The following is a 21,644-nucleotide window of genomic DNA, read 5'->3' on the forward strand; positions in this document are numbered from 1 at the left end:
ATTTAAAATAACGTATGCTTCATCATACGCCGTATTTAGCATCAAAAAATGTTACTTGAAATATTCAGCAAAATAAAAATCATGATCATGTATTTAAACTGCATCAGTGAAACTAATCATTAACTTGTACCATTCCTGAACACAGGTCAAATTTTCATCGACCGTTCGAGTGCACCACCAAAATAAAATACTAATTTGCAAATCAACGGCCATTATTAAAAACTTTTGGGACCTCTCAAAAGAATGTAAAAGGCATTGTGCACTTACTATAACCGAGATCGTTTCTATGAAGGAGTGGACAATTACACTAAGTTTACGATAAAAAAGGAAACCTATTCAACTCATATTGTTTTTGTGCAATTCTGTCGAGATACTATCAAGTTTTTTTTTCGATATCTCGAATGAATCGGTTTTCACTGACCACACGCAACGAATTCAGAAATGTTAGGTAGGAGGATTATAACACGGGACTATCTTGGGTTTAGAATATTAATTTTAATAAAATAATGACAATGAAGACTGATAAAGCTGTTAGCTTATACCGGGATTAATAATAATAATAATAATAATAATAATAATAATAATAATAATAATCATAATAATCAAGAAATAGTACCATGGTTACCCTGAACTCCAAAGCAACGAAAGAAGCACCGATTTAAACATAAAAAATTCGGCACAATACAAGATATTGGATGGAAATAAAAAAAAAAAAAAAAAAAAGAATGGAGCATTTACAAGCACAATACTCGCCACCCCTATTCGCACCCATACAAAAAATATATATATTTATTTACACACAGAAAAGGTATAATGGGACATACTAGTGACATCATAAGCAAAAAATATATCGAAGATAAAGCAGAACCATTTTCATATCAGAACGCTGACACCTTCCAAAATACATCGTTCTTATTGGCCCACCTCTCCTCTTATTCATAACAATGCAAAATACCTAGGTACAAAAAAGGCAGGTCCTACCTATTCGTTTCTTTTACAGTATTCAAGTACCTTTCTACTTATAAAAACACACAAACAAAACAGTTTTTCTCATTTACACAAATGGATGACAAAACCTGGCTTTTTAAAAAATGCAAATAAATGGTCCACGGCCTCACTGAAGTGGATAACAGGAAAATCATTTAGAAAATTCAAAGAAATCATTCATCTTATGACACTTGAAAAATAACACCCATTCTTTGACACGGGAGAGAAAAATGACATGGCTGATTCCGCCGTGGTCGCCTGCAGGAGTTTCCACTCATCGACAGATCCTGGTCCCGGGAAACGCTGCTACTGCCACCCAATACCAGCACCCAGGGGCACTGGCCAATCTGGAAAAGAAAAGGAATACATTTCATTTTTGCAGATTTTTACTCTGGAAATGAAATCAACATCCCTATTAGGAAACTCGGAGTTTACAATTATCTTCACAAGCTGAAAGAAATATAATAATAATAATAATAATAATAATAATAATAATAATAATAATAATAATAATAATAATAATAATAATGTCCTTTACTTCAGCTCACGGCCAAATACTGAGATAAACAAGGTAAACACAATACAATACACAAAATTTAGTTGCAAAAAAAATCAATAATAATAATAATAATAATAATAATAATAATAATAATAATAATAATAATAATTACAACGTGGTTTGTACACTGTCTCAAAGCTGACTGAAGTCGATGTCGCTAAGTCAAATTGGCCCGCAGCGAATCTTTCTCTTTCGAGCAGCCAAGAAATGACGAATGCAATTTTGTCTATTTATTGTGTCAACTGATACAATAAAAGAGGAAGATTTGTGTTTCTGTGTATCGATTAATTCGTACATTAGAGTACAGGACAAGGTTCTTCGATTAACATCAACAATCAGCTAGCTACCTTTAGCTGGTATATTCAGTTGATTTTCTGATATTTAGGCTGTCGTGCCCAGCACTGGGGCACTTTCGGTCATTCAGCGCTTAAGGCAATGAAAAGAGGGAGTTGGAGTGGTTGGACAGCAAGATAAAGGGATCCACGAAATAAAGGGGATGAGGAACGGAAGGTGGAATTGGGAAAAAACCTCACAGTTGCATCAGGAAATAAAAGCTGATAAGAATATTATACCCCTATTCTAGTATTACACCCAATGAAGGAAAAAAAAAAAAAAAAAAAAAAAAAAAAAGCAAGGTTCCGTCTTACCAAAACACAAAATTCCTCAATTCCTCCCCCAGAACTAAAGCGTATCACGGACCACCCAATAAAATGATTTTGATCAAGACCCGCGCCGTCACACCAACACCAGGAGTACATAATATAACAGCCACGCTAACAGGTGGTTGGATCTGCTTTATGACCCGGATTTAAATCTCTCCGAGGCTTCTTTTAGGCAACCAGGGAGATATGGGTCGACATGTTTATTCTTCGTTTTCATTTCACTTCATTTCTTTTTAGGCCAATAAAGACATCGCCGGTAAACTTTACGAGGCGGTTGTCATTTTGCTGGGTGATTTCGCTTCGCTAATCTGTGAATGGCTGGATTTTATGTCTGTAGTCGTTGGCTTTGCTGGGCGATCTAGAATTAGTGCGGAATGTTTTACCTAAAGTGCCGCTGATCACTAAGTTTTTAATTATGCCAATCAAGAAAAATCAGCAGTATTCATCCTGCTTTTGGGACTGTCGTTATTGAGACAGCGCCCATATTCACAAAGCATATGATTGTGTCACTGACGAAAAAGCGTTAATACTCGCACAACAATGGAAATTAAATGGTGCTAATATACAGTTTTTGACGAAAAAGCGCCAATACTCGTACGGCATTTGAAATGAAATGGTGCTCATATGCAGTTTTTTAGTATGTTATTAGCAAAATAGCACCACTATTATTAAAGCTTGCGAATACGTCATCAGCAGAAGAGGGCCTTCATTCACATACTTTTTGCGTAAGAGATTACACAGATGAAGAACGCCAATATTGATTTAGCTCTTGAATCAGTGGTGGCAAATAGTGATCCAAAACTTACCCATATTTCGAATTAATAAAAAAGGAATATTACCAAAACTGATATATAATTTGAACGCGTTACTAAAGAAATAAAACACTTATAACTGAAGCAAGGGTTAGTGAATATCTAGAGGATTTGCATAAGTTGAGTACGGACACAACCGACATAAACGGACCAAATATTTGTAAACCGTGATCGCCTAAACATACATGTCAAAAACGAGAACTACTTGACGTTTTCAGTTTACCAATAAATCTTTGTCTCTTCCTACAAAGAAAGTCAAAAAGGTGTGAAAACACAAACTAATGAGGAAAGTCAACTAAGGATAAAAAATAGCAGTCTAAGAGCTCATGAACACCCTGTGCAACATTTCTAAAGAGGATAAACTGTTTTTCTACACATATATGATCAGTAAAATGGTTAGGTACTTCTACAAGCAAACATTTGGGGAAGCAAAAATGAAATATAATGGTGAATAATGATATTCCTGATTAATAGTAAACATGATCATGCTTTCTCAATGTTCACAAGATTTTCATTCAGCTGATTTGTACGAATGGAAACAATACTAAATACATTTAGTTGTGGCAATGCTGAAATGCGTCAGTTAAAATGCAAATTCGGAAAAATCACAATCACTTGTAATAGTCATGATGTCAATGTTCAGATGAATTCAACTCAGAAAATGAATACTGTAACATGTTTATATTATTTCAAACTATTAAGTGAATTACTTTTGCCAATGTTAATATAAATTTCAAAGTAATTTAAACAGTTTCCCGTGAACACTGTTTAATATACTAATTCAAATTAAGCGCGATTTTACCACTTTCATCACTATATACTATTAAGAATTTACATCTCCAAGTAACTGAACCTGTGAATTCAACATTTATTTATTTTAGTCATTCATAATTTCAATAGAATCCCACTTACCAACAGAATTAGCGCCTTATAATCATCACAACTTGTCAAATCGAGATACTTCGATATACTGAGTGACTTTTATTTGTCAAAGGTCTTTTATTAATATTACTTAGTTTATCTTACAAAATTCATCCAACTCATCTACCTAACTTTACGAATAAACCTCCTATGTACACAACATGAATTCAACTTATTTCCTAATGACTATAAAACAAATCTAACTTTCCACCTAAATTTTACAAATTCAACATTAAATGAACTCATCTTACCAATCCTCGTCCATCTCATTGAATTCAACGACTCCGTCTCCCGCAGCCAATTCCATATCCTCTACCTACAGAAAGAAAATAATAATAATAATAATAATAATAATAATAATAATAATAATAATAATAATAATAATAATAATAATAATAATAATAATAATATCCTTTCTAGGAGGTAGTGCTCAATTTTAGCTCGGCGATGACATATGCTAAACAAAACAGTGAAGGTTTATACTATTAACGCAAATATATCAAAGACTTATATATATAAATATTTTATTGTAAATATAAAAAATACCAAAATATATGGAAAAATTAATGCCACAATTACCCATAAATGAGAAACAAACCTGTGCATATAAATATGTTTTCCACAAAAGAAAAAAACAGGTAATAAGCTTTCTTAAGCCCTGCTAGACATAGAATTGAAAAGCCCAGAACTAGGTATTTTAAATTTCTCTATATTGAACAATAACTCGTCCATAACTACAAGTTTGCATTCCCAACTTGCATGTTTAGCAGAAAACTCACAAATAAACCATACTTATTCAGCGCCATGCAATGCTAGAGCTACCCAATTAAAATGATTACTGGCCATAATGCATTTGGATGGACAAAAAGGGGCTTTTTCTCGAACTACGAGAGATCTGCGTTTTCGTTTCCTTTGCTCTAACAGCGACTTACTTGCAGATCTCGGACTGGCCAGGCCTCGAAGATCGAGAAAGGTTAATAGACTTACAGCCCACTCCAGACATTTCAATTTATAATTGCTGATCATTATTAAAATAACGCGATTCTATCCGAATAACCTCTGCAGTCATGAAGAGATGAGAAGACAAGACTGAAATAAAGCGTGGACTACTAACATCCCCGAGGAACCTTAGCCACTGAAATAAAAAGGGACTACATGAACCCCGTGACATGAATAAGTCCATTATCGTTCATGTAGCAAAACAAAACGCGTGCCACGTAAACGAGAGAGAGAGAGAGAGAGAGAGAGAGAGAGAGAGAGAGAGAGAGAGAGAGACTCAATTTAGGTTAGGTTAGGTTAGGTTGCGATGTATTCCTCGAGTTGCCTGTTACACTTTTTTTGATAAAGTTGGAAAGAGGAAGGAGCCGAGGGAGAACGTTAAACTTGAAAGGACAGTCAAACTAAATTTGGAAAACCTGAAAGACTATTCACGGCAGAACCCCAAGAACTGTGCATTTGAACCGGAAATGCCGGCTAAATGGCAAAAGCAGATAGACTATCAGTTCACAGCGAAGATTCCACTGCTTTGGAAAAATCGATTTATGACGTTTCACTTGACTGAAATGATCAAAATGCTTTCCGAATTAGCGGAAATGGTCAAAACAATACTAACAATATATGCATAGGATCACTTGCGAAAGGAAATCTCAATTAAGATCAAATGCAAAGGACAAAACGTGAATATTTAACAGGGAACAGATATTATCGGCACCCACTGTGGCTAAAATAACAATTCCCCGAACAGTTGTACTTAACCTACAGATCCAAGTCAGAGAAACGGGAAATATCACATTCTCCCAAACACACACACAAAAAAAAGAGAGAAAATGGTGGAAAAGAGAAAACCGATAAGATTGATGCCAAGGAAGGGTGTAAATGGCACAACGAGTGCAGGAGGAGTTGGTTAGGATAGACGCCGAATGATGGATAGGTCACTTGTTCCGAACAAGCCTTTCATTTTTTCCTCTCTCTCCTTTCTTTTTTTTTTCTTCTTCTGATGAAGGGAGAGGGAAGGAAGAGGAACAACAGACCCATATGTTGGGAGAGAGACAATGAAGACGGAACACCGCTCGCTCGCCTGCAGCTAAAGAAAGACTTAGAGGCTTCAAATGACTTGGGATAATTCAGTCACAGACTGCCTACAGAAAGACGAGATGGGAGAGGCCAGGTTGTCGTTCTTTGGATTAAACGACAGGAAGATGTCAGTGATATATACATACATACATACATATAAGTATATTTATATATATAAAAAGTATACCTTATTTTTACATATATATATATATATATATATATATATATATATATATATATATATATATATATATATATATATATAATATACATACATACATGCCATGCAACACACACTTGTTTGAAAACGGCATTCGCTCAAATTACACAGAAATGACTCTTAAGGAGCAGTCATCTGCACAATAAAATACACGGTATTAGCATCATTTCACTTACAATTGAGGGAACTAGCTCACAGTACACTTCAATACCACCTCTGCGACGTAAAGGTGGCCCCCTGCAACCTGACCCATTGAGTTTCATCATCAAAATAATACGACCGCTTTTAACAGTTAAAGAATATTTTTTTATTAGTCTGATTTATTCATTCGATGAATACAGATAAAGAAATTGAAACACCTATGTCAAATATCTGCGCATGCGCTAATCTCTAACATCATCTCTAAAAATAAGTATGAAGCAGATTGAGTTTTTTCAAAAACTTCAAAATGGATGAATTGTAAACAATCAAGCAATGTCGACAATAAAAACATCTACAATAATAATAATAAATAATAATAATAATAATAATAATAATAATAATAATAATAATAAGCTACAAGCTCCTTACAGAGGAGGCATTAGGATGCCTTGCCCTTACAAGAAATCCATCAAAACACGACACATTTAAACGAAACATAACTCCAGACCATAAGCATTCAAGAATTCGATGTCATTCGACGGACGCGAAACACCCAGATATTCTCCAAGTAAAAATAAACAGGTCATGAAACCAGATTAAACAGGCAACCACAGCCAGCACAACCTCCTCGGGGAGGGACTCCACGAAAAAATCCTTGGGAAGAAATTAATGGCTGCAACTGCAACAATGCAGTTGCAGTTCAGTTCAACTGGCGTTACGATTAAACGGGGTCTCCTTGGCAACCTTTGCAATGTTTGGAACCCTTGGGACTGCAATGTTTGGAAAAGCTCTCTCTCTCTCTCTCTCTCTCTCTCTCTCTCTCTCTCTCTCTCTCTCTCTCTCTCTCTCTCTCTCTCTCTCTCTCTCTCTCATAAGAACAGGTTTAGAAATATTCTTATCATAAGAAAAATGACATCAGTTCCATAACATGACATAATGATGAACGGGAGATGGAGATGTCCTAGATGTGACTTTAGCACAGCCCTGACAGTACCAGGCGGGCTCCTGTGGACACCTGAAGAGTTGGAAGACCCAGACCTGCACGAATGGGAACTATGAGGCGGGAGGGAGGCTGGAGGTGAGCGGAGATGTGCGGAAGCGAAAGCACACGAAAGAGGAGCTGTGGAATTTCGCAGAGGTAAAGTCACAGGTCGTTGGAGGCGACGATCATGGCGTTGATGATACCACATTACCAAAACAATTTTCTCGTTTTGAAATACACCTTTTACCGTTTCCTTTCGAACAAATTTCAGTTTATTTAGTCAATCACTAAAACTCTAAATCACAATTCATAACAGCTAAGACAATGTTCATAAATCAGTAACAGTATTCAGTTTAATGCGACAATGTAGTATTAGAAACAAAACAATCAGCAAAATGCGAAACATTTTCAAAATAAAGCGACCATCCGCACAAATGCAAACAATAGCAACAAACCTTAATCAGTGTGCATTGCTGTAAGCCAACTGTCCCTTGAAGGTGACACACTTTACCAAGCGGTAAAACGAATGCAAATTTCAAAGTCAATGCTTCATAACAAAAAACATCGTATTTTTAATTTTTCTGAGGCATCTAGTCATTAACCTCGCTAAATCACATCATGTGCATTCTTCACAAAATGTAATTGATTCCTAAAGTACCCCTTTCGTACCAATGATCGTAGTTTACACCATCTAAGCTCATACAGGGCGAAAGGAGCTACAAAGTCACGTTGTACTTGTTACGTCGAGATTAGGCTTAGTGTATGAACCATCGTCGTAGCAGAAAGGTGCTCTCTACTTTCTGATTGCCAAAATCCGTATCAAAGCTATCATTATCATGCCTCGAGTACAACAGGTGGACAGAGAGCGCATCATATATATCTGTTTATGAGCAAGGTCACAGGACTTCGTCGAATCAGCCCGGGTTTTAAACGTTGCTCGCACCACAGCTTCCTTACTGATGTGTTCGAGGATTCCAACGCACAGGAGAAGGGTGGTCTCAAACCCAGCTGGGGCAGACCAAGAAAATTGGACGAGGAAAGTGTGGATTTCTTAGTACTTTTAATTCGTGAGTTGCGGTCAACATTTTATGCAGTGTGGCCACATAAAACCACAAGTCTCTGCCTCCACGATACAGAGATGTTTAGGTGGATAGCTTATCACCCTCAAAGTCTGTAATGATGTACCAGCGTCAAGAAATTTCCCTGCAACTAAGGACTCTCGTGTTCAATACGCTCAGTGGATGTACACTGAAGGACTGCAGCAGCATAGAATACAGTGTACATAGATGAAACAGGCTTCAATCTGTATACTCGACGTCTTTATGGACGGGCACCTATCGGGCAAAGCTTGTACTGTATGACAGGAAATCAGAGAGGACAAAACATAACTGTTATTGCTGCCGTGCCCAACGTTGTGGGGCTGGTTTACCAGAAAATAGTCCATGCATCCGTTAATAGACAAGTCTTCTATGATTTTATGACATTTCTTTCAGTAATACTAGGAGATGAGAGCGCAGTACTGCTCATGGACAATGCCTCTTGTCATGGAAATGTTGTGCTTTATTCCGAACAACCTCCAAGTAAAGTAATTGCCTCCAAATTCGCCTTTCCTAAATCCCATTGAAAACTGGTTTTCGGTCTTCAAAAATGATATGGAAAAAAGACTCAATTGGATTCAAAGTGAAGTGTCCGATCGACGAGCTGCTGCTGCTGCTGCTGCTGCTGCTGCTGCCGCCAATATGTCTACGGCCAGTTTGGGGGAAAACCCTTATGAAAAGGGAAAATACTCGTTCCGTTGAAATAATCAGCCGGGATATAACTGATAACAATTGTGGGCATTCAAATGGGTATCTGCCCAAATGTATTCTGAGAGAAGACATATTTAAATGAATAAGCAAGAAAAAAAATTATTTTTTCATACTTTGATATCCTTTAATACGTGTTCGTCAAATATACATTTGTATCTTTAAGTTTACAGTATACAGTATTGTACATATTATTATGTACATTATCGCTTATTTTGACATATTTAAGTTTGTTAATGACAATTATTTTATTTACTCCCTATGACAATTTTTTCTTAAGTTTTGTACTGTACATAAATACTATACATGATCTATTCTGTTTATTATTTAACTTTTCAATAGATTTGGCAATGATGTGTGCGTTTGATATTTAAATCCTAAAGTTATGACGTATCCTCGTCTTCTTACTGGAGATTTTACTGGATATCCTTGAAATGTTTAATATAGGTACATACATACTGTACATGTGCTACATTGGTCTGAGGTACCTGCAATGGTCTATGTGCCGTTTCAGACTATCGAAACAAATTAATCGCCACCGAAATTCTCCCGTTTCTAAGCGAGGCCTTTGGAGAAAAACTTAGTCTCTAACCCTACGGGAAATATAACCCTTGTTTAACGTTTCGGTTCAATGTTTGTCAATACTGAAAGTGCTTCAATGTTTTGCATAATGTCTCCAGTTACGCACAAGAGTCTTATAGTATCACAGATTGTCTAAAGATTTTAGTTTATATTCAGTTTGTTAGGACTAAATTCAGATGTACACTAGTTTTGAGCATATTACTTTCAGTTCAGTAAAAATGTTTTAACAGTCATGAAATATGTCGCTAAGATATGATCGTTGTTACGATCTTATGACCTTCGGCTGAAGTGTTTTGACGTTTGTTTAATTTAGTACGACCAGATTGTACCGTTTCATTTGGGAAAAGGTGTATAACGCAAAATTCTACCTTTGTTTACACGCTTTTCTTTAACTTCACTTCTGTGTCTGTCTGTTTGGGTCAAAAGTTGCAACCGATTTTGGACTCACTTCTACCGAACCGATTTCGCCCAGATTTGGTGTAGCCTACGTGTGCAAAGTCTGTGACAATGCAATATAACAAAATAATAAATATATAAATATTAATACAATTTTATCGTCGTGTAGTATGCAGAACACCTAGCTAAGGGATTGTTTTCATAGGTGTGAAACATGCAGTATCGGGACCGTAGATTCGTACTCTTTTGTAACGACCGTGCAAACTAGCAAGGATGGTGCTTTGTAATCGGTTCAGTCACTCGTTGATGCAAGCAGTACATGTATTCAACTGTCAAACACTAAAAAATCACAAATAAAACTAATTATTAAAAAATAAAACTTTCTGTGATCCACAATATTATTGTTTACTTATGTCTAAACATAAAAGCGTGGAGAGCCTATCTGCCTAATCTGGCATTGTTTTCCTTGCTTTCCTCAAAAAACTCTCTGATATGCACGACGTTTGTGATTACTTATACCTAAACGTAAAATCGTGGGCCGCTTACCCTAACTTGCATACAATTCTATAGACATGTATTATACTGTATTGTATTGAAAACATATTTTATTGATGCAATGTGCATATAAAGACATATGTAAAGAAAGCTTTATGGATGCAAAATTTCACGTCAGTAATGCGAACTGTCATGCAATTTCTAACAATGACGCGCATAGCCTACTCTTAGTGGTTCTTGAGGAAGCTTACCAGGTGTGGAACCCAATTACATGCAAGTCTTTGACAACACTCACTTTACCGCCTTCACTGCTTCCACAGACCTCTTCAGGTCTTAACCAACTTACATCATCACTAGGTGCACAGGGAGATTTAGTCCCACACATACGTGCTGTGAAATCTTGCTTTCGGAAACTTCTCAATTTAAATGTCTGTATGGAAGTTAGGTGAGTGGGCGCCCCGCGCTTTCATGTTTAGGCGTAAGTAACCATCAATATTGTGGATCACAGAAAGCTTTATCTTATACTTTTTGGTGCATTTTGGAATCAAAGTGTGGCTTAAAAATTTTTTTAGTTTTATGATTTTTTTTATTGTCTGGGAGCTGAATATGTACAGACAGACAATCAACAGACACAGAAGATAAGTTATTCAATTCAAATTGGCAGGTGAACGTTATTACAAAAAATACTGTCGACACACAGAGACGAAACACGATTTAACCATTGATGTTTACTGATATACCAAATAAATTATATACCAAAATAATTACGTGTCTACTAATGAACTGAGAGAGAGAGAGAGAGAGAGAGAGAGAGAGAGATGTATGAGTGACAGGTGTTGTAGTGCGAGGCGCTAGGGATCCCAGTCAGGAAGAGCCAAGAACTAATGGGTTGCATTACTCGTCTCACGGACCATATAAAACCCATTAATCAAACCTTCCCCCATCCCCCTACCCCCCACCCCTTTATCATCCACCCATCCCCCACCCACGCTCCTTTAGTAAACCGATCTGACCCTCTCAACCTCTCTACACCCGTCTCGGACAGTGTTCACCTTTTTAACTCCTTATTTCAGGTTGCTATAGCGATTTTTGGGTCATTCATGGTTACTCTGTTCTGACAATTCCTTGTGTATATATTGCGGAGAGAGAGAGAGAGCAAACATTTTTTCCCACCACTCATATATATTATATATACATCCATACACACACATAAACAATTATTATATATATATATATATATATATATATATATATATATATATATATATACATATACATATACATACACTACAATATACTGGGAACAAAAGAAACCGGTGAACGTCAGTCAGATACATAAGTGCCGATAAGATGACGCAATCACATCAAACCTAATTTCACAAAGACGGGACAGTCAGCAGATGCGAAATACAACCCCACCTGTTCTTGATTTTGGTCACTTAACAGCCGCGTTGTTGACTCCAAAACCAAATCAGGAGCCCTCAAAATTTCTCGGCTTAATGGTGAAAGCAAGGCCCTAACAAGGGAATGCGGACAAAAGGGTGGGCGAACTGACAAAGGAAAATGTGAAAACATGAAAAATTGGAAGACTCACAATCCGAGATGAGGAGGGAAATACAAAAGTATTACAGATACAGGAGCTAAATTTGCCTTTACATCTTTCAAGAGGAAGGTCTCTAGGCTAGTCAAGATCTTTAGGTGACCCATCTCTCTCATCGTCCTTTGCATGATAAAAATAAAGATAGTAGAAATAAACCCAAATATCCACAACACGATATAGCTTTAGGAGAGGGAGGGGGGTTGAGGTACAGGTTAGATTCGCCGAGCAACGATTAAACAGAACAAGGAGATATACGATGTACAATTATTGCCAGGAAAGATATTATTAGAGTCGGAGAAAATCCGAACCGAACGACAGATAATAAAAGTGCAGAGGCAAGGAGGGTGGGGAGGGGATGGGGTGTGGCCTTGTGGTGGGAGGACATCGCGAAAGTCTAAATCAGTAACAGTTTTACGAGCAGTCATAAATCGCACTGACCCCATCACTATAACTGATCTTTCAGGCTTCGCAACTGCTCAAGAACACAGTATGTGTGTGTGTGTGTGTGTGTGTGTGTGCACTAAAGTATTCATGAATAAAATCACGACGATGAAGTTGGCGCAGAATTTATCACTTCTTTGTTGCCCTGGACATTCATTTGCATATCGAAGCAAGTGCAAATTGGTGTGTGTGTGTGTGTGTGTGTGTGTGTGTGTGTGTGTGTGTGTGTGTGTGTGTGTGGCGGTAAGAGAGGAAGGAAAGCTATGTCAACGGTAAAAGAGCCCCCTAAAACAAAGGTCAATTATCTTGCTATCGACCTACCTATCTATCAGTCCTCGACAGGAACACCTGTTAAAAACGTTTAAAGCAGAAGCTCGTATCTCTGAATTTCTATGAAATCCACGACGGATTTCACAGGAGTGTTATAAGCGCCACGGAGGTATTGTATTTAGTAAGTCAAGATGGGAGTTCGATGCGCGTCAAGAGTGATTTCCTGCAGCCCTGACTGACTACAACTGACCTCGGGGGTATTTCAGCTTATTTTCGTTTTTATTAATCCCCAGCTTACACGTTACGCTGGAACTTATACACAGAGGTACGCATACCGTCAAAATGGCGTTAACATGGGAGAGGGCGGAGACAGCAAGCCCATATTCTATGGACGTTACGTACCATCCAGAAGCTTAGACAAACTGACCCTTAATTCACCATACTTGAACAGAGCACACGAGAGGCAGCCCCGTGCTGTGGAGGACGACAAACCTATAAACCCCCGTTGTAACAGAGAAAAATGCTGGATATCAACTGCGTTTTATGACAGGGCTTCAATAACCTGCGCCAATTATTACTGAAACCAGAGGATGTGGCATTGCTCCTCGATGCCTGAGTGACCTGCAAGTGTCAGATGCCTGACCCATGAACTGTTCTATGGCAGAGTTTGGGCAAATGATGTCAGTGTACATATAGTCACAGTTATTAACACAAGGAGTCGGCGTCCTGTTGATGAGATCTCTCTGGCGATGCTCGAAGCTGTTGTGACCACGCAGACATTGTTTTGGAATGAGGCTAAGCCTGGATTCAGGGCGAGAGGATCTTTATCAGAATATTGCTATTTTTTTCGTGCTATTTTTCGCGCATTTTTTTTATTAATCAATAAATAAATGAATAAATAGGTAATAAATAAACAAAATAATAATTATAAAAATAAGTATGTTGTGTATGCATAGGACGGTGCAACAGCATATTGTTCTCAACACAGCTGAAATTTCATAATCTGACAAAAACCACCTGCAAGATTAAGACTTACGAGGAAATAATTCTTGGCAATTAGAAGGAAGATTAACCCGAGGAAAAACTCCGCATCACGCGTCAACCCCAAAACATATCGATAGAGTCCTGGAAGAAAAGGCTCATAAAAGGCTAAAAGAAGGGAGCTAAAAAATGACGTAATTAAAAAGGCTTCTATAACAATTTCCATCTTTTGGCTCCCAAATCCGCTTGGCAAGGAAAATTGCAAAATGTTCGTGGTGTTTTAGATGATGAGAGAGAGAGAGAGAGAGAGAGAGAGAGAGAGAGAGAGAGAGAGAGAGAGAGTCGCTCTGCCCCTTTCCCTTTCCCCCCTTTCGGCTCAGAAGCAACGAGAGACCATTAAAAAGAGATCATTGCCATTACAGTTGCTTTTGTTGTGTTTTTGCGTAGTTTTTTCACTTGCTGTCCGCCATCAATCAACGCTGACAACATAGTGGTTGGCTAGTGGTCATCACTCACCAAAGATGGCCAGTGTATGCTTTTGGCTCTGGAAAAGGGGAAGGGGCGAGGGGTGGAGAGAGGTGGGAGATGGAAGCCACTGAAAGGATATCAACACCCGCCAAAAACAAAGGATTCCATTTCCATGTCGTTATCTTCACACAACTGGAAGGAAGAGAAAATCCAGGACCCAGCAGCAAGCTAAAACACGAAGGAATATCTGATCTTCCTGTCTGAAGCAAGAAGGTTCATGCTGTGCCTATAAATATGACTCAGTCAAGTGAGTCTGAAAAGACGGAATCAAGAGCAGCCTATCAGGAGAAGGTTATTAATGAATAATGGGCAAGAGTTAAAGGCAATGAAGAAGTATCTGTATATGAGGAGTATGTCAAATTGTGGGGTCCTTGAGCTAGCAAGGAGTTTGTGGATATAGAAGAAGGCGAAGGAAAAGGAACCATTATCACTTCAGTTTATTATGCCACTTCATTATACAGATATGCATATATTTGTTTGTGTCTTCTTTCCCAGCGAGTCTTTGTGGATAAGGTGGCAGTTCTCCACCATGACCGACTCACCACGTTCAAGTAGCTAACAACTGTGCAATTCAATGTTCAAATAGGGCTGAAATTATTTGCAAACCACTTTCTTAAAAATCACATCAAAACATCGATTTACATATAAAATAATTTTATCTGTCTTATTATTTTATAAGTAAATCAGTGTTTTAAGGTGATTTTATTAAGATGGTTGGTAAAAAATTTCAGTCCTGAAAATGCGACGACAGCAAGTATCGTGAAACGTTGGCACAGTCAACTGTTGTGATAATGGTGCCTTCCCTTTCGCCTTCGAGGCTGTATCCTGAGTTGAAATACACCCTATTCGAACATCGAATTTGCACAACTGGTAACTTAAACGTGGTGAGTCAGTCATGGTGGAGAACTGACACCTCATCCAAAAAGATTTACTGGGAAAGAATAGACACAAATATATCCATGTTTGTATATAAATATAAATATATATATATATATATATATATATATATATAGATAGATAGATAGATAGATAGATAGATAGATAGATAGATAGATAGATAGATAGATAGGTAGATAGATATTCATGAAGCTACAAATGTCGCTTAATATCAATTTATAGCCGCCGGCGGTACTAATTCATTTATCACTTATATAAATTCCCCTTCGGTGATAATTCTCCATCGGAGATACTCCCGAGGTAGCGTGAATTTGATATTAAGCGACATTTGTAGCTTCATGATTGTATATAAATCAGGGTGTGATAAAAATTTATATATATATATATATATATATATATATATATATATATATATATATGTCCATCTACAACACGAAACAAAACAATGCCACTTTCCCCACTCTACACAGACCTCCAGTAGTTCCAGCGACATCACGAAATGCTAAACGTTCGGGAACTAATAATGAAAGAGCGGTGGCGTGCAATCCTAAAAGATTTCCGCACACGAGACAACCAACTCATTCCACCGCACATCAGTTACACGATATTTGTATAAAATGCTTTAAGCAATTTATAATGACAGTTATAAGGAACGATGTTTCCGTTTAAATGAGCTCTACTAATATACACCAGCCGGAGAAACGTTCTTACGTGACAAAACCCTTCACTTACTAACAGTCGAAAATGTTTTCGTTTAAAACATGCTATTAAATCACAATTATGGAAGTCCGAAGAATGAACTACATAGTCCTTCTGTAAACAATAGCAAGAGAAAATAAGGCATGGAGAGAGAGAGAGAGAGAGAGAGAGAGAGAGAGAGAGAGAGAGAGAGAGAGAGAGAGAGAGAGAGAGAGAGAGAGAGGTGCTTTGTCTGGAAAAAGTCGACAGACCGCACACTTCAAATCCACAAGTTCATATTAAAAAACAAAAGACAAAGAAAAAGAAAAAGAAAAAGAGGAATATAGAGGCTCGCCACTTCAAAGAGGAAAGACTATAAAGAAAACAGAAACAGAGAAAGAACTCAACACTTACAAGGTATATGATACAGAACCCGTTAATTCATCTGATTTTGTTTCCTGTATTAGGGATATTATAAAAATCTTCCTTTTAATCTTTTCACAATAACTCCTCGAAAAAAATAATTCAGAATTCCCTAACCTCTCTGGGAACTTCAGCAAATCATTTCAAAAACCTCTGACACACGAACTGGAGAGGTTGAAAAAACTCTTCTTAGAAAGAAACACCTCCACACGAACTGCTCAAAACAGTTTAATTGCAAATATCAAAAAATCTCCGGATTGAGATTTGTTCAAAAATAACTCACTTGACAAGTAACACATCGGGAAGAAAAAAACTTATTAGTAAATCCTGAAAAGAAAAAAGGTTTAAGATGCGACTTGCCAGAAAAATCTAAAAAAGATTTTTTGAAAGAAAAAAGGCTAGAACACACCTTCCCAGAAGTAACAAAAAAAAAAAAAAAAAAGCTGAAAGAACGCTCCACAAACTTATTAAAAACTTTTGAAATAACAAAACTTCTCAGCAAAAATCCAAATTCAAATATAAATAAGTAATCTAATCAAACTCAATAATAACTCTGAAAGAACAACGCTAGAAAACATCTAAGAATAATCAAACTCTGAAAGAACAACGCTAGAAAACATCTAAGAATAATCAAACTCGAAAATAACTTTGAAAGAACCATGATAAAAAAATCACCTTAAATTATCAAACTCAAAAATTAATTTGAAAAACAAAGCTCAACAAATCTACAAACGATCAAATTCACAAATAACTTTCAAAGTACAAAGCTAAATAAAATCTAAAGATAATCAAACTAAAAAATAACATTGAAAGAACAAAGCTGAAAATAATCAAATTCAAAAATAACTAAAAGAACAAAGCTAAAAAATAGCTAAAAATAATAAAACTCAACAATAACTTTCAATGGATAAAGATTAAAAATATATAAAAATAATCAAACTCAAATATAACTTTAAAAGAATAAATCGAAATAACATCTAAAAATGAAATAAAATTACCTTTGAAAGAATAATCAAAATAAAAAAATTATTTTGCAAGAGCCAAGCTAAAGGAAATCTAAAAATAATCAATCAAGCTAAAAGTAAGATTGAAAGGACAGAGCTAAAAATCTAAAAAAATCAAAATCAAAATTAACTTTGAAAGAATGAAGCTAAAAAAATCTAAAAACAATCAAACTTAAAAATAAAATTGAAAGGACAAACCTAAAAAATCTACAAACATCAAAATCAAAAGTAACTTTGAAAGAATACAGTTAAACAAATCATCTAAAACTAATCAAACTAAAAAATAACTTTGCAAGAATAAAGCTAGTAAAACATCTAAAAAAATCACTCATAATTAACATTCAAAGAACGAAGTTAAATAATTATCTGAAAACAATTCTGAAAGAACAAATATAAAAAAGTTTTAAAAAATACGCAAACTCAAAAATGACCTTGAAAGAACAAAGCTCAAAAAACAATTAAACTCATAACTAACTTTAAAAGAACTAAGCTGAAAAATCTAAAATTAATCAATCTCAAAAATAACTTAGAAAGAACAAAGCTCTAAAAAAACTAAAAATAATCACACTCAAAAATAAATTTAAAAGAACTAAGTTAAAAAAGCTAACGATAATCAACTCAAAAAACTTTGAGAGAACAAAGCTAAAAAACATCTAAAAATAATCAAACTCAAAATAACTTTGAAAGAACAAAGCTCAAAGCAATCTAAAAATAATCAAAATAAAAAATGACTTTGAAAGAACAAAGCTAATTAAAAACTAAAAATAATCAAACTTAAAATTAACTTTGAAAGAATAAAGCTTAAAAAAATCTAAATATAATTAAACTCAAAATAACTTTGAAAGCACAAAGCTCAAAACATTCTACAAATAATCAAAATAGAAAAATAACTTAAAAAGAACAAAGGTAATTAAAATCTAAAAATATTCAAATGCAAAAATAACTTTGAAAGAACAAAGCTCAAAAAATATCTAAAAATTATTAAACTCAAAATCACTTCCAAAAAACAAAGCTCAAAACAATCTGAAAATAATCAAATTCAAAAATAACTTAGAAAGAACAAAGCTAATTAAAATCTAAAAATAATCAAACTCAAAAATAACTTTGAAGGACCAAAGCTAAAAAACTAAAAAATAATCAACCTTAAAAATAACTTTGAAATAAAAAAGCTAAAAAACTAAAAATAATCAAACTAAAAAATAACTTTGAAAGAACAAAGCTAATCAAAATCTAAAAATAATCAAATTCAAAAATAACTTTGAGAGACCAAAGCTAAAAACCTAAAAATAATCAAACTCAAAAATAACTTTGAAAGAACAAAGCTAAACAACTAAAAATAATCAAACTAAAAAATAACTTTGAAAGAACACAGCTAAAAAAAATCTAAAAAACATTAAACTAAAAATAATTTTGAAAGAATAAAGGAAAAGTTAATAAACAATCTAAAAATAATCACTAAAAACTATGAAAAAACAAAGCTAAAAAAATCCGAAAGTAATTACGCTAAAGATAATTTTCTTAGAAAAACAACTCAAAAACATCGAAAAACAATCAAACTCAAATATAATACTGTTGAAAGAACAAATTTCGAAAAAAACATTTTTTTAGAAAACACCCGACTCAACTATAACTATTCCGAAAACCAGAACTCGAAAATCTACAATACTTTTCACAAAAGCATCTCCCTGAACGAATCGAACTCATCATTGTCGACTGAGCTGGCCCAATCTCAACTCCAACACGACAAAGCGAATTGTTTCTATTTTTGGGACTACAATGACGATCATAACTCCCCAAGTACTGTAATGGATATTGGCATGCGAGAGGGGCCAAATGAAACGAAAAAAACCTGTGATCGACGACGGCCAAAGCAAATCACTTCTGGAAACAATTCTGAATGACGGAAGATCAGAGTGCCTTCCTATCTATTTAAAAGCAGAAGAAACCCATTAGGCGAGTAAAATAATGGCCTTATGAAGAGCTGCCTTCGGTCCAAACGCGTGAAGACGTCGGAATCGTAAAAGGATTTATGGCCTTAGAATTCTCCGAGTTTAATAACGCAGGAATATTCAAGGATCATAATTCTTTTCTTGCTTGCGAATAATAACCGTTTGGATCAAGAATGCAATTTAATTTCAACCTTTCGGTTGAATATTTCGGTTAAGTTTCAAGCGCATATCAATGACAGAGTTGATTAATGGAGAGCAGCACATTGCGAATAGCGTGCAACCACGTACCTTCACTAAAAACTTGAAAGAATTAAGGTTATAGCTATTTAAAGTCATACCAAATTCTGCGAGATACCCAAGACTATGCGGCAGAACAATGAAATGAGCATAACCTCGAGCTACTAACATGATTCATGAACGATTGAGAACATTTGGCTCAAAAGACAAGCACTGAGGCACTTTCCGCCATTCAGCGGTTAAGACAGTAGAACGGGGGCTGTGGTTGAATAGCAAGATGGAAGAAAGGAAGTGAAAACGGAGGAGTGGTAAAAGCCTAAAAATTGAATGCAGTTACGGGCGGAAGGGACACCGCAAACAACAACATTTAGTGACGCTTACAGTGCATAACATGAGATGCACTCACGATACTACCCCTCACTCCCCGGCCCCCACCCACCACCCACAACCTTCCTCAAGGGGACGTTACTGACATGACTTTGACATAAAGCTGGAAAAAACAGAAACACTGAGAGCACCTGCTTTACCTGACATAAAGACCATCCTTGGGCAAGCTCTCGTTAGAAACCACAAGGCGATTCTTAATTTGTGTCTGTTGGTGTCAGAATATCAAAGGGGAAAGAACTGTCTCAAGATGACTTTTAGAAGCACAATTCACAAAAATTTGATACAAATGAGCTCCGTAAGAAATCTGGGGAGGCCATTTTGGGAAATGTTTTTCAGAATATATTTAAAAACCGAATTCCAACAGCGTGCAAATTACTTGACGAGGATGAAGGGTATATAAACTACAATTCTGAACAAAATAGGTTCAGAAGTTCTGGTTTTTCCAGCTGGTATGATATATATATATATGCGTCAATCAGCGTTTATGCATAATTTGCTTAGACATACTGACCTCAAATGAATAAAAAATATAAAAAATAACTCCTTTCTAAGAGCTTCTAAGAATTACTCCTCAAAAAACAAAATTCAAAAACTTCAACATTCCCAAATACCTTTGACAACATTTCAATAGCTAGTTTGAAAAAAAACCTAAAAAAAAACACTGTAAAAAAGTCTTTGTTGACAAAACGTTGCCACACCTAATCCAGTATTTATTTACTTATTTATAACTTGCTAAACTTCTTCCCACTGTCACAATAACTACTGAAATAACAAATGCAGTGGTGTCTGGTTGCGTGCGTATGCATACCCGAGAGCACGCCCGGGCGAGTGACGTTATAGAGAGAGAGAGAGAGAGAGAGAGAGAGAGAGAGAGAGAGAGAGAGAGAGAGAGAGAGAGAGAGACGTAGCAGGTTCGCAACGATCCAAAGGTGTCGACAAAAAGTCCGTTAATGAGCTTACGAGATGACGCACAACGCATCATCATCATCATCATCATCATCATCATCATTATCACCATCACCTTCACCATCAACGCGTACTCTCTCTCTCTCTCTCTCTCTCTCTCTCTCTCGACTGCACACTGAAAAGCTTTGCCTGTTGAAATAATCAATCGGATGCTGGTCTGCTTCTTAATGGTTTTATAATACAGCGTAATTTATGTGCATTATGAACACGAAAGTATACTATGTATATGTCTCTAGCTCTTATTTCATCTTAGAACAAGGACCATAATTTTCAATTTTATATACATTTTATATATATATATATTTATATATATATATATATATATATATATATATATATATATATATATATATATATATATATATATATATATATATATGCTTAAAAATCACAGTGGATGCACGTGACTTCATGGTATAAGCGAATCCCACAGGAAAATGACAGGTATACGTTCAGTACCAAGCGCTTTCACGTTTATTAACGCATCGTCTGGGCACAAATGAGACACAGGTGAAAGGAAGGTTACAAAGTCAAAAAGTCAAAACCAGCAATTCATTCTTATGGGATGAAAGCAGACGAAAAGAATACAATTGACGTCTCACTATAGCAGCAATAATAATAATAATAATAATAATAATAATAATAATA

At 35.8% G+C, this 21,644-nt stretch overlaps 1 protein-coding gene across 2 annotated transcripts in view; it reads right to left on the reverse strand.

Moving 5' to 3' along the window:
- Positions 1–818: 818 nt before the first annotated feature.
- LOC136828427 (ubiquitin carboxyl-terminal hydrolase 48-like) overlaps positions 819–21,644 on the reverse strand; it is a 487,389-nt gene continuing 466,563 nt past the window's right edge. The window contains exons 19-20 of one of the 2 annotated variants that reach the window (XM_067086475.1): positions 4,193–4,257; positions 819–1,334 (exon numbers count right to left, since the gene is read on the reverse strand). In XM_067086475.1, the coding sequence (XP_066942576.1) occupies position 1,334; positions 4,193–4,257 (66 nt within the window). In that variant the 3' untranslated portion in view covers positions 819–1,333. Of the gene's footprint in view, positions 1,335–4,188; positions 4,258–21,644 lie in introns of those variants that run through there. The other variant, XM_067086474.1, reaches the window with a different exon arrangement.

Source organism: Macrobrachium rosenbergii, chromosome 42, assembly GCF_040412425.1.
Source record: "Macrobrachium rosenbergii isolate ZJJX-2024 chromosome 42, ASM4041242v1, whole genome shotgun sequence".
Lineage (NCBI taxonomy): Eukaryota > Metazoa > Arthropoda > Malacostraca > Decapoda > Palaemonidae > Macrobrachium > Macrobrachium rosenbergii.